This window comes from Scylla paramamosain, chromosome 34, assembly GCF_035594125.1.
Source record: "Scylla paramamosain isolate STU-SP2022 chromosome 34, ASM3559412v1, whole genome shotgun sequence".
Classification (NCBI taxonomy): Eukaryota; Metazoa; Arthropoda; class Malacostraca; order Decapoda; family Portunidae; genus Scylla; species Scylla paramamosain.
Window position 1 is genome coordinate 15,872,750 of NC_087184.1, and position 14,455 is coordinate 15,887,204.

General features: G+C 45.5%; 1 protein-coding gene across 2 annotated transcripts; it reads left to right on the top strand.

Moving 5' to 3' along the window:
• The first annotated feature begins 2,303 nt into the window (after positions 1–2,303).
• LOC135090284 (mediator of RNA polymerase II transcription subunit 1-like) lies at positions 2,304–14,129 on the top strand. 2 transcript variants are annotated; one of them, XM_063986927.1, is made up of 11 exons: positions 2,304–2,417; positions 3,842–4,071; positions 4,594–4,730; positions 5,274–5,418; positions 5,941–6,075; positions 6,419–6,530; positions 7,046–7,247; positions 7,557–7,788; positions 8,380–8,560; positions 9,177–9,378; positions 9,898–14,129. In XM_063986927.1, exons 1-11 carry the CDS (start codon positions 2,369–2,371, stop codon positions 13,622–13,624), a joined length of 5,352 nt encoding a protein of 1,783 aa, XP_063842997.1. In that variant the 5' UTR covers positions 2,304–2,368; the 3' UTR covers positions 13,625–14,129. The 2 variants fall into 2 exon arrangements, with proteins under 2 accessions (XP_063842997.1, XP_063842999.1); XM_063986929.1 differs by having other exon boundaries at positions 4,597–4,730.
• Positions 14,130–14,455: the final 326 nt, after the last annotated feature.

Consider the following 14,455-nt stretch of genomic DNA (forward strand, 5'->3'; position numbering starts at 1 on the left):
ACTATCCTGGTAGACATGGGACAGCCTAAGATGAGAGAGAGAGAGAGAGAGTAGGATCATTTTAACTTCACGGCCGACAGGACTGCCGACCAGAGGGCGGCCAGTGTTACTATTCAGCACTATGATGCCTTTCGTCACCATCGCTCCAAGTATCGACGTCAGGGACTATGGGTGAGGAGGCATAATGTGGTGTCGGCGCGGCTGCGGCTCGGCTACCGCCCTCTGTGGCAGGTGGCTGGCTTGGGAGACGAGCCTCACTACACCTCCTGTCCCCTGTGCCACTCTCCCAAGTCGAATCACTTGCGCCACTACTGCCTGGACTGTCCTGCTGTGGGAGACCTGCTCCCGCGCGAACAGCCTCTCCTCGCCGCGTGCCAACACCTGCTTCAAGGCGACCATCTACACCTCATGTTAGCCCAACACCCACAGTTTGGCGGCTGTCAGCAATCCGTGTCTTTCATTTTACCACCCCTCAACTCCTTATGTCACCTTTTACCTTTACCATTCCTAGTTTTTCACTGTTGTACTAATCTTTTATTTTGTTGTTTATTTTTTTATTAATTCTTATTTTATGCTATTATCTTTATTTATTTCTTGTTTTATTTATTTCTCTATCTATTTCTTTGTTTAATTTCCTTGTTTATTATATTTATTTATTTATATAATTTTCTTTCTTTATTGATGTTCCATATTATTATCATTATTATTATTATTATTATTATTATTATTATTATTATTATTATTATTATTATTATTATTATTATTATTATTGTTATTATTATTACTATTATTATTATTTATTTATTTTTTTTACTTATTTATTTTCTGTCGTTACTGTTCTAACTACACTTGTTTTGGTTATTGTTCTTGTTCATGTTATTGTTATTGTTCTTGTTCTTGTTATTGTTATTATTGTTCTTATTGTTCTACTATTGCTCTTCTGTAAACTTCTGTTTTTTGATCGTATGTATAGTCTGACGCCTGCCTTGTGCGCAATAGATTTATCAAACAACACAACAACAACTCTCTCTCTCTCTCTCTCTCTCTCTCTCTCTCTCTCTCTCTCTCTCTCTCTCTCTCTCTCTCTCTCTCTCTCTCTCTCTCTCCTCACGATTGTTTCTCAAAGCCACAAAGTTGATTACCAGGGTTTTCAAGGGTGTTTCTCCTGTTAATAATGTAGAAATATTGTAGGTCTGTCACTAGAACCATAAAAAAAAACACAATTAAAAAACCGTGTAACTTCAATTACAGCCTTTTAAAGGCGTGTTTCTCCTGTTAAAAATGTAGAAATGATGTTAATCTGTCACTAGAACCGTAAAAACACCCTTAAAAACCCATACAACTACAGAGAGAGAGAGAGAGAGAGAGAGAGAGAGAGAGAGAGAGAGAGAGAGAGAGAGAGAGAGAGAGAGAGAGAGAGAGAGAGAGAGAGAACTAGCAATAACACACACACACACACACACACGCGAATGAACCAATGCATGTATAAATCTTCAAATTTCCCGCACTTTTTAAATTTCTCGGAAGGAGAGAGCGCGAGAGAAAAGATGAGAGATCCTTCAAAGCCTAAGATTTTCCCAGATATTACGGGATGGAGGGCTTAGGATACCACTCGGAGGGGGGTGAAGGAGCCTTGGAGATGTATGAAGGAGGGTCAGTAAAGGAAGGAATAAATTTTACACCACTGGTTGATTAATCTACTTTCATTTTCTAAGCGTTCAAAACAAATATATTAAAAATAGCTACTGCTTCATATATATTTATTTTCATGGTGAGTATAAACTTAAGGATGCTGTGAATTATGCTACATCGTTGTGGAGCCTGAACACATTCTTTGGCTAGGGAATACAGTATTAGGTACAGTTATTTCCTAAGGTGCAGCTATCTTAATTTTCAGTCTTGTAGGTAGTAATATTAAAGTAGTAGTAGTAGTAGTAAAGTAGTAAAGTAATAGTAGTAGTAGTAGTAGTAGTAGTAGTAGTAGTAGTAGTAGTAGTAGTAGTAGTAGTAACAACGGATAGGATAATCGTCATCATCAGCTTGTGTTTGTATTTACAACGACTCTCACATTCGCTCCATGCATTAACATTCGGCCGTCTCGTTTTCCTGGTTAACGAACAACATCCTTCAATCTCACACATCACGCATAAAGACAGAAACATCCCAATTACATGAAATCTTCAAATGATAAGATATACCAAAGAACCACTAATATATCATATATCTTTTCCTACCCTCATCACTACATATACGCTCTTAGATACTCATTCAACCTTAAATTAATTATCATCACTTTTTTACCCAACAAACATGATAAATCACACAGATCCATGGACTTGAGTAAAACATTCATCTCAGTAACATCAAGATGGCCGCTTTGGAGAGGCCGCTGCTTGACGCCACCAGCAGGCCCCAGAGTAAGTGAGGCACCCACGCCGCCCACGCCCTTCAAACTCACAAAGAAAACTCATGAGGGTGTAATAAACTAACCCACATACACAAACCACGAATACCTTTGCTGTATGAGTAAAACTAACGGTACATTCCTTCTTGCCTCTCTCCTATTCTGTATTGTTTTGTATATATTTTCCTGCTTATTTTCCCATTTTTTTCGTCTTTTGTGAGGCGATTGCGTCGAAACTCCTGTGTTTTTCATGTTTTACAGGTGTGTTTTGGGTGTGGAAGTTTTGGGTCTGGTTGTGACAGGTGTGGTCAGGTCAGGCTGGGAGGGGTCAGGTCATACGGTCAGGGAGAGACAAGAGGGGGCTGTTATGGGGGTTGTGGGGGCGTGGTCATGGGGAGTGGTGGTGTGTTAGGTTAGGTGGGTGGTACCGTAGCAGAGGTGAAGCAGGGAGGGGTCAGGTCACAGGGGCAGGGAGGAGAAGGAGGTGAGGGGGTGATGGGCGTGTGGTAGTGTTAGGGAGGATAAATTATTGATATGTTAGATTAGGTCATTAGAGTAGGGTAGTTCTGATTACAGGTATAAGTTTGATAGGCCTAGTTAGGTTTAATTTAGGTTTAATATTTGCTTAACCAGTGTTGCTTGTTAGTTACTGGCAGGGAAATGAGAAAAGGTCCCTACATTTAACCCCTGGTCTTTGGTACGGCCACTTGCAGCACGGGTCACCACTGGGAAGCGTGCGTGCTGATTGGAGGCCTTGGAAGGAAAATCACATGGACGCGTTGTTATCATTATGTCGTTAAAATCACCTCCAGTGTCTTCAGTTTGCCGTCAGATCACTCTTGCGTTCCATCGCTGAGGTACATCTGGTTCTGGAACGAGGCGCTTTATGGAGTGCAGCCCGCAGAACGACTCGCGTGTACCCAGATAGAGGGGGTCACTGGTGCTGCCATTATCGCCTATGTATGCTATCACTGGTGTCTGACAGAGCACCTGGCCGGAGTGTTCTTCGGCGATGATGTGGCAATAAGCTTTTAAATTACTGGAGTGTGGTTAACTACAAGGGTACATGTGCAATGGAGAATTTAAGTAATTTGGTCTCAGTTGTGCATATGGCTGGTGTTATTTTTGCCAACTTCCTGTAAGAATGGTGGGGCTTTGTTATTGTGTGTTGGTGTGGTGGCTGGGAAGTGGTGGCGTGTTCTGTGGTGTGTAGGAAGGCGCCCCTCGTGCTCTTCAGTGTGTCAGCGCTGCACAGAGTTTTATTAGGCATCAGCGTTTATTGGCACTCTTCAAAATCCATCAGGGGAGAGTAGTATTGTTTTAATATGACTGAGTGTGGCTTACTATGATATAAAATGTGTATAGTGTTTTAGATCTACCTTTGCAGTGCCTCTCATCATCACATCACTCTTATTTACCTAAACTGTATTATTTCAGATGATGATGGCGGAAGTAACTCTAGCACCCCTACCCTCACCTCAACCACCAACACCACCACTACCACCACCACCACTGTCACCACTGCCACCACCACCACCACTACTGCCACCACCACCACTACCAGCACGGCCTGGCAGATGGAGGTGCTGATGGAACGCCTGCGCAGTAAAGCTGGAGGCTTCCGGTCTTTGGTGGAGTCGGCCAAGGGGATAAAACAGGCCATTATGGTACACTTGATTCATCTGTTACTGTCATTCATATTGTGTGTCCCTTGGAAAATTGGTTAAATGTGGCATAAACTTCACACTTTATTTTTAGCCTTTAATGTTCATTCACCATCTTTATTTACTATCACTACCTATCGTTCATACTGTTTGCTCCTCAGAATGTTGGTTAAATCAGACATAAGTTTGTTCATGTTTCACTTTAACCTTGAAGAGATCATTCATCATATTTATTCATTCTCTCCTTGTTTTACTTTCAGTCTACAGAGATTCATCACCTTTATCTGTTCCCCCTACATCACCAGTCGTTTCTAGTGATACCATTTGCTCATCAGAACATTGGTGAAATATGACATGACCTCCTTCATGCTTTATATTTAGCCAACAGATAATTTACCTTCATTTTCTTACTTCAAATATAGATGCAAAGATTCCCCTTGTTAAAATTTATCCCTTTAACTCTCCCTACCACAACCCTGAGGTAGAAATATTCTCCACAAAATGGGCTAACACAGTATTATTTAGCAGAAAAAGCAACACCTGCTGGACCCAGGGGAGCGTGTGGCCCTGGGCAGTTGCCTGGACACCCTGCAGAAGAACATCAAGGTTACATCACTCTCAGCCATGGTGGAGAGGCTGGAGGCCACAGCACGACAGCTTGGGTGTGTAGGCTACATCTGTCACTCCTTTACTTAACTACTTAACAACATAAGGAACACACAGCAGTACCCTACATATGCTGTGGTCTCAGGATTGGAGTAGGTGTTGATTAGAGAAGGTTATGAAGGGGCAGGGATAAATCAGTATATGCTATTGGGTCTTGCTGTGGATGTGTGGCCAGCTGTGATATACCTCAGCTCCTTGGTTGTAGTAGGGTGGTTCATCAGACTGTCTCTTTCCACCAGGGGCTGACAGGGTTAAGAGTGTGAATGATTTGTGTGGTGGTTTGTCTGGGCCAGCTCATTTGAGATGGCTAGCCTGGTATAGAGATAGACTTAGCAATTTTAGAACATACAAAAATAAGGGAAGGTGCAAGAGGCTGTCAAGCCTTCGTGTGGCAGTCCCTGTTTTTCTCCTGTCTATAATGATTTCATATCTGTAATAGATGTCACATAAAAATCATGATAAGTACCAAAGTTAAGTCAGCCTGTGTGGGATTAATGACATGATGTATAGATAAACTGAAGTGAATCGCCTTCTTCCAGACTCAAGTTCACTGCGGGGACGTCTGGATCCGAGGTGTTTGTGTCGTGTGACATGTTCTACGTGGAGGTGCTGCTGGAGCCTGACGGGCGTGTGCGGGATGTGAAGGTGGAGCTGGCGGGGGACCAGAGCACTCACGAAGGCCTGGTGAGCTGCTGCCTGTCTTGCTGCAAATCCTGGGAGAGCTTGGCATTTGAAACTTTGTGATAGAGGGTTTTAATCATGTACTATTGGGAAAAACTCTAATCTGGTATAAGCAATGCATGTAAAAGATGAGAACTAGTTAACTATTTTGACAGCACAGAATAGGTAACAAAAAGAACTGACGCACATAGTTTTACATTTTCATCACTCAGGCTTACACCAGATTAAAGCTTTGTCACTGGTACTGGAGTGGTGGGGAGACTGGTTTGGGTATGTTTGAGAGTGATTGATTTGATTCTTTTTACATTATTTAGCTAATGGTTGTTTCCCTGATTGATTTGCTCCTATTCAGATTGTTTGGTTAATTCTTGTCTCCCTGTTTGATTTGATTTTGTTCACATTGTTTGGCTAATGGTTGTTTTCCTGATTGATTTGATCCTATTCAGATTGTTTGGTTAATTCTTGTCTCCCTGATTGATTTGACTCTGTTCACATTGATTGGCTAATTCTTGTCTCCCATTGCAGTCCTCACCAGAGCTGATGGAGTGCCTGAGCAGAGGGGACTTTGCTGACTTCACTGCCCACCTCGAGGGTTTCTCTTCCATATATCAGTTGAATGCTGACAAGAAGAGTAAAAGCAAGGCATTTCAAGCATTGCAGGTTTGTGCTGTTGTCATCTCTCTGTGGAGTCAATGCATTTGTTACTAATTACCTAAATGCAGGGTGGTTAAAGAACTGTAATTCATGTAAGATATATAATTTTGTTAATTTTGATTTTGATAGTTATATATCGTTAGAGAGGTACCCATCCCAGTTATGTTCCTTGAGTCTTGAATGCCATCGCTTGAATATCAGGCTTGGGAATGGATGATAGCTTCTATATACATTTTTTTATAATTCTTTAAGTGAATAGATAAGCACTGCAAATTAAAGATATCCCAGTATTAGTGTACTTTCATGATGCTCAATGCCATTTCAGTGATCTCCATTTTATATTTTCCAGGCCTTGGAGACAGACCTGACCAAGCTGTTTGAGTTGGCACAGGAGACCATCACAGACCCCTACAAGCTGGTCCTCAAGTCTCCGGTGGGCTTGCTGCAGCGGCGGAGGGGAGGTATGCGATGCTGCCTTTATTGCTGATCGTACTGGGGAACCTATCCACTACGTTTGGCTCACCAGTGAATCTGTTATGTTGGGCTTGCTAGGGAATCTTATGTTGGCCTTACTTGAAGTCTATCTAACCTACCTATCAATGTTCTAGTCTTTATGAGGTTATATTAAGGGGTATTGATTATGTCCGGTATAAGGTTAGATTAGAAGTGTTGATTTTTCATGCCCCAAGCCTACATGTGCTAAATTTTTCTTCGTATAAAGTTAGATTAGTAGTATTGATTTGTCATGTCCAAGCCTACATGTACCAATTTTTCCTTAGTGTAAAGTTACATTAGTAGTGTTGATTTGTCATGTCCAAGCCTATATGTGCTGATTTTTCCCTGGTATAAAGTTAGATTAGTATTGTTAATTTGTCATATCTGGGCTTACATGCTGCCCTTCCTTCAGTGCCCTGAGTATGTGGCTAGATAAGGGACAAGCCATACCTAGGCCTAAATATTACCCTCCATTCTCCAGGCCATGCAATGCGGCTGGTGTACTTTGTGTCGCCCTATGAGCTCCTGGATGTGGCAGCAGGGCGCGCCATCACACTCACCACTGACACACCACACTCTCGGGAGCTGTCTCACTACGTCACCGTCAACATTGAGGCGTCCAACTCCCACAAACTGCAGACCACCACACTCATGCTCATCACCAAGCAGGCCAATGGCAAGAAGTGGGTGTCTCTCAGTACACATTACTGCTTTTTTCTCTTCCTACAGGCTTCCATCATTCTCAGGCTTCATCACAACACAAGTTACTGTCCTACTTTCTCTCCCCACAGGCTACAACAGTTACCATCCTTCCTGCTCTCCTCCCACAGGCTTCTATCATTCTTAGGCTTCACCACAACACAAGTTACTGTCCTACTTTCTCTCCCCACAGGCTACAACAGTTACCATCCTTCCTTCTCTCCTCACAAGCTTCCATAATTTTCATGCCTCACCACAGACAATATTTAACATCCTTTCTTCTCTCCCCACAGGCTTCCATCATTTTCAGGCCTCACCACAGACAACAGCATGACTCTGCCCGCCTGCTTCTCCCTCAAGCTGCAACGCCCCATGCCTGTGTCCCTGGCTCTGCTGCAGCGTATTAATGAGGTGACAGGTCTGGAGTGTGCTGATCCCACCAACCAGCAGTCCCTCATCCCCCTCATTATACAGCAGTCCGCAGACAACCACTCCGAGTGCAATAGCAACCGTGGCCTCTTTGTGGTGGGTGCCTCTGTGGTTTTCCTGGGTGGTGCATGAATGGAATGAGTTTTGATATTGATGTTATTTCTTGTCAATTTCTCTATCTGTGTTCCATTCACTTCTTTGGAATGAGGTGGGAAATAGTTGTTTTCTGTTAATTTTTCTGTCTGTGTTCCCATCATGTCTTTGGGATGGGTTGTAATATTAATGTCATTCTCTTAATTTCTCTGTCTGTGTTGCATTTGCCACTTAATTGTACTTGTCACAATGTCCACTTTTTATCTGTAAACACTTCAAACACTTCTTTTCAATCATTTTTGTGGGCTAAGTGCTTGAAATGAACTGAGAAATGAGAGTATTGTTCCCTGTTCATTTCTCAAACTTACCTAATCATGCATGTCACAATGTCATGTCACTTTTATTTGTAAAACCTCAAATACTTTATTATATTTATCATTACAAGGAAAAGACATTAATGGTATATGGATTATCACACAAACACCCCCATTACTAAGATAAAGCTTTTTTTGGTAAACTAAAACAACACAATTCATCTACAATAAGTACACCAGCCTTAGGATGTCAGTGTTGATGATCCTGCCCTCCAAACAGACACTGCCAGACCAACAACACTGTTACTTCATGACGAGTGCCGGGGAGCTGCCAGGGGTGATGGTGAGCTGCGTGCCTTTCACTCACCCCACACATATCACCAGCATCCTCATGTGTCTCCGAGCCCAGGCTGCCTTCAACGCCCTCATCGCTTCTTGTGTGCGGCCGGCCAGCAAGCAAGGTGAGCACTAACCTTCAGGAGCTCAGAGGGGTCCCTTGTGTTCACTTTAAGCTGTGTGACTGTGAGAGGAAGTGTCTGCCAACTTAAATGTATGTGTGTATTAGTTAACCTTCAGGAACTCAGCAGGGTCTTTTGTGTTCACTTTAAGCTGTGTGACTGAGAGAGGAAGTGCCTGTCAACTGGAATGTATGTGTGTAGTGGCCCTATCTAGAATACCCATATAAGAAATAGATATTAGTCCAGCATGGCAATAAAACAAGATGTATCGTAACTTTCTACGGCTCAGTAGAATCCATATGTTTGTTTTAAGCTGATGTGGTCATGAGAGGGATTTCTTGCCTTGGTGAGGGTCTTCTATCAGTCAGGCATTTGTGTAAAACAGTTGTCTTAGTTGTCTTAGGAGAAAAATCACATCTTGTCAGATATAAAAGATTAAGTCGATTTAAGTTGGAAATATTCTGTGGTGAAATGCTTTTATCATCGTGGTTTGTAAGTTACAGGAGATTTTAATATGAAGAGGAGGAGAGGGCAGCAGTGGTGGGCATTGGCATCATGGCATCCTCAAACCTCCCTCTTGAATTGTACCTAAACTACTTAAACCTCTATGTTATCTCAGATCTGGATTCAGCATACATCTTCGAGGTGACGGCTGCCAGCCATGAGTACATCTCTGTTACCTTCGAGCATCCACAAGAGGAGAGCACAGCCACAGCAGAGATAGACCTGACAGACCTGTGCAATGCCCGGTGTCGCCTGCACACCCTCACTCCTGACCCAGGCTTCTGTTCCGAGGAGTACGTGACAAAGGTTCTGCAGAGGTGAGGTTGAACACTGAATCTTTGTACCAGTGAAAGGAGAAAGTATATGTTTACTTTTTAACTGCTATCTGAGACTTAGTTTCTTTATCACAATCTGCTGTGAAACATTTCTTTTCTAAACATTATACTGGTTAGATATTGGAAATTGTAGCCTTTTAACACCTTTCTTCTTTCTTTAGGTGCCTGTAAAGATTGTGTAGAGTGCTTTTAGTGTTGTGACTTGCTGCTAATCATGGTGAAGGGGTTTATTAAAGTCTTCATTAAGCTCTCCATGCCTTTATAATTAGTTCAGTCAAAGAATTATGTATATTTGTGCAAAACTTAGGAAAAAAAAAGGCCCAGTGAAGGTGCCAGTCCCTGTAGAATGAAGTTTGAATGATTAACCAATTTAGTTTGTTTAGTGTTTTGAAGACAGTAGATGTAGATTGGGTATGCACAGTAATGATGCATTTTGTGGGTTGAAATGGATTTGTCTCCCATCTATGAGTGGCAAACAAGAGAAAGACATGTTGTTTGCAGGTGCATGTCCATCCCGGTGACGATGCGTGCAGTGATGAGGAAGGTGGCCAAGGAGGAGCGCAAGGATGCAGTGATGAGCGGGGACTCAGCCGTCATGATGGGCAGTGGCAAGCTTAACTCGGACTTCAACCAGAACACCAAGTTTCTGCTGAACGAGTACGACAAGCTGGGCATGCGGCGTGACCAGCTGATGGCTCCCCACATGACCAACCTTAACAACGTGGTCACCAACACCTCACAGAACTACTACAACACCCCATTTCCCCCTGGCCAGCAGACAGCGAGTGGGGACACTGCCACCACTACCACCAATCCCCTTGCTGCCCTGGGGAACGCCGTGCAAGAAGCTGGCACTCCCCTTGGGTATGGGGCGCTCTTAGGAGCCATGGGGCACAAGCAGGGTCTCAGCCAGCCTTTTTTAGGTGAGGCCAAGACAGCAAAAGTCAGAAAGAAAAAGAGCGCCCAAGACTCGGACCGCAAAAGCCCCAAGTACATAGAGGACGTGATCGACTTGGATGACCGCAGCTCTGACTCGTGCCAGAGTGATGCCCTGGCCAGCCTGGTGGACATCAAGCAGAGGGACATCAAGGTGGAGAAGGTCCCAAACATCCTCAGCAAACGACGGTCCTCCAATGACGGGGGCACCACAGACATTGTCACCAGTGACTTGGCAGCGCTGAGGGAGCAGGTGTACGGGGCTGCCTCTGCTGCTAACTATGCCAAGATTAATTCCTACTCCATCAAGGACAGCAAGGACATCAAGAAGGTCAAGAAGCCACGGACAGACGGACACGACTCACGCAAGTCCCCCATTGTTCTAGATTTAACTGAAGCTGAGACCTCCAACAAGAAGTCTGGCAGTGGGAGCAGCAGCAGCAGTCACAGCTCCTCAACCTCCCTGAGTGCGGCGCTGCTCAAGAGGCCGGGGATAGAGATCATCCCCATCCCAGGCAGCAACACTCCCATCTCCATTCCCTCCTCCATCACCGTCACTCCAGTTCTCAAGTCTGGCGACGACAAGTACAAGGACAAGAAAGAGAGGCGGGACAAGAAAGATGTGGAGAGGAAGGACAAGAAGAGGAAACGTGACGACTCCCCTAGCAATAACACCTCCAGCAGCAGTAGCAGCAGCAGCAGCAACAGCAGCAGCAGCAGTAGCAAGCCAGCCAAGGTTCAAATCATCAGCAGTGGCCTGAAACACCCTTTTAAAGGCGAGGGCGGGAGCAAGTCAGGGCTCTCGGCCATTACCGTCAAACCTAGTACACCTCCCTACCAGTCCCCTTCTAAAAAGCCTTCCCTCTCCCCTAGCATATCAAAGTCTGTCCTCCCTAGTAAGGTGTCCGTCAGCCCAACCCACAAGCCCAACAAGGTGATATACAGCCCCACTCAGAACAGTAGTCAGAGTTCGTCACCCAAGGGAAGGAGCAGCCCCAAGCCCTCCAGCAGCAGCCCAAAGCACCCTAGCATGTCCCCTAAACACACCAGCCTAGGGAAGCCCAGCATGACACAGCTCAAGTCTGCCTCGCCCACCTTCTCCAAGCCTTCCCTCTCCCCCAAACTCAAGACCAAAGAGAAGGAGAGGAGTTCCAGCTCAAGCCCTTCTCGTCCTGCCAGTTCCAGTTCCTCCTCTTCATCTTCCACGACTTCATCCACTCCTTCATCCTCATCCACCACCTCCTCTTCTGCCACTTCGTCCTCCTCTTCATCCACTTCATCTGCATCGTCATCATCATCGTCGTCGTTATCGTCATCCACCTCCACCACCTCGTCCTCTGCATTGTCATCTTCATCCTCATCGTCATCCTTAACAGTGTCATCATCATCAGTAACAGTAACAGCAGCATCTGTCACCACCACTACCACCACCACCTCCACCACCACCACTACCACCACCACACCCACCACAACCACAACCTCCTCCTCCTCATCCACATCCTCCACATCATCTAGTTCCACAGTTACCAAACCAAAGGTGTCTTCCTCATCCTCCTCATCCTCCTCCTCTTCGTCCTCCTCTTCTTCAAGCTCAGCAGTAAGTGAAAAGATAAAAAATGGTCTTAGTGATGCTCTCACCATCACCAAAGTGTCAACAGGGGAGTCAGCTTCCTCCTCTTCTCTCGCCTCATCCTTCCTCGCAGGCACGCAGCCCCACACAGCTCCCGCCTCCCTGGATGACAAGCCCCCAGTCTTCTCCATTGACAAGGCAAAAGCTTCCCCACCAAAAAATAGAAAGGGACCAAGTTTGTCAGACATCGTTGACAAGCTGAGGGTTGGTGTTGGCAACACGTCTGACACCGTCACTATCATTGAGAAGAATGACAAGAGCCAGAAGGATTCCTCTAAGGGAGATGGGACTGAAAGCAAGAAGGAAGGAGACAAGAAGACTGAATTTACTGTCAAGCCTTCAACTGGAGGCCTAAAGTTGACAATAAACAAAACTAAGATGAAAGATGGGAGCATATCAAAGTCATCCTCCTCTAGTTCTCCCAAACCTTCTGTGTCCAAGTCCCCATCTGGCCTGAAGCCTGGTGTGGTCAGTGGCCCCGCCTCCAAGAAGCTGTCAGTGTCCAGCCTGCCACCCATTCCAAAGCTACCCAGGTCTTCAGTGTCCAGTTTCACTGCCACTGCTGTGTCGCCGCTGGGCACCACCCTTCCTGGAGTCCATACGAGCCCTCTGCAGTACCACCAGCGTGAGAGAAGCAAGGAGAAGGAGAAGGATCGGATCAATTCAGCCGACAGAATCAAGCCCAAAGACACCTCTCCCACCAAGTCTCTCACCTCAACTCCTTCAGATGCCAAGAAGGAAAGCCTGTCTGTGAAGAATCCAATCTCCAAACAGACTCCTAAGGAAGAAAGTCCAAGTCAGGGATTGAGCCACAGGAAGCTGGAGTCGTCAGAGAGCACAGACAAGACAAGCAAAGCCACAACAGACTCACGTGCTGATAAGCTGGAGAAGCCGGCACCCATGAAGGCAGAGGCAGATTCCACTCTGGGATCACTGACTGATTCATCATCCAGTAAGATAGTTGACACGTTCATGGAGAAGGGAAGCAGCAACAGCAGCAGCAGCAGCAACACCAGCCACACCAATGACTCATCCAGCACCAGCACCCCCACTCTTCCCCCTGCCGCCCCATCCTCCTCCAGCGACCTCATGCAGGATTCTTTCCCATCATCCCAATTCAAGGCAAGCAAGGAACCCAAAGAGGAAGCCAAGAGTAAGCCCGAAGCTTCTCTGCCTCCGTACCGCCCTGCCGTGACCTCCAGCAGCAGTGTGGGGAGCGTGGACCACCTCCTGACTGACCCCACTCCACCCCCTCTGCCACCACCACCACCACCACCCCCTCCACCACCTTCCTCCACCACCACCTCCACCACAGTCAGCACACCAGCAATACCACCGCTGCGTCAGACTGCCCTGCACCCACCCACCTCAAAGGGTGTGGAGGGCAAGGAGCAGGGGAGTGTTGCTAACCAGGACCTTGTGGGAGAGAAATCCAAGCTGCCAGAGAGTATATCCTCCTCCATCTCGAGCTCCCAGCCACCCACCTTGCCAGGCCTGGGCTACCCCTCCTCTCCATCAGTGTCCATCAAGATCGTCAAGTCTCCTGCCCCCGTGCCTTCCCCCCTCAACATGATCTCTCCCCACTCCGTCGCCTCCCAGCCCTCCCCCTGCATTATTGACGACGAGCTGATGGATGAAGCACTGATGGGCACACGCAAGTAGTGGTGCCAAGCGCTGCCCATGCTGTGTCTGGGCCTGCAGGTGGGAGGGCCACCCACCAACGGGCCTCACCTGATGACAAAGTTGTGAGTGATGTATTATTTATTTATTTGTGAGTAAGACAACAAATGTATAAAGTATAGCATAATGTGTATGCACAAAAGACTACTGTTGGCTTTGGTTTGTGAAGCACTTTGCATTCGTTATTGTACCCGTGTGTGCCGTCTGCGTGTGTGGAGGGAGGGGCAGGATTTGGTGCAGTTTTCACAGAATGCCTCTATGCTTTTATGAAGAAAGTCTGGCAATGTACAGTGTAAAGAAACATTAAAGTCAAGGACAAAAATCACTGTAAGTGTTCATATTGTGCATCCCTTAATAATTTTCCTGGATTCTCATTTTTTACCAGAAATTTGTATAAATACCACATTCCTGGAGCAGAATCTGTTTCATAATGCTTATAGCAGCTGTTTGTGTGTAGTGACTGCAGAATATTAAACGTTGATCTGTGCACAGTTTATCATTTTCTGTTGTTACAGTTGTACTGACTTGTGAATAATGGACTGATGTGTTGCTTTTATTTATTTTTATTTATTTATTTATTTGAAAGGTGGTGCGTACAGCTCTTAGTGGCCCTCAGCCTTGGTGAGTCCATGACTGATGAAGTGTAGAGTTGAAGGTGAAGGTTAGTACAGCATGGCACCTACAACGCAATGAACAGAACAAGTTTGCCACATTAAGGATGTGGATTTATGTACAATATCAGATCAACGTGACTAGTTTGCAGGAGGAGGTAGTAGACACCTGCCGAAACGATAATTACTCCCAGTGAGGTCT

Coding starts and splice junctions, on each gene's coding strand:
- LOC135090284 (XM_063986927.1), top strand. CDS start 2,369: ATGGCCGCTTTGGAGAGGCCGCTGCTTGACGCCACCAGCAGGCCCCAG. Junction 6,076..6,418: donor AGGCATTTCAAGCATTGCAG/GTTTGTGCTGTT, acceptor TATATTTTCCAG/GCCTTGGAGACAGACCTGAC. Junction 7,789..8,379: donor GCAACCGTGGCCTCTTTGTG/GTGGGTGCCTCT, acceptor CCCTCCAAACAG/ACACTGCCAGACCAACAACA.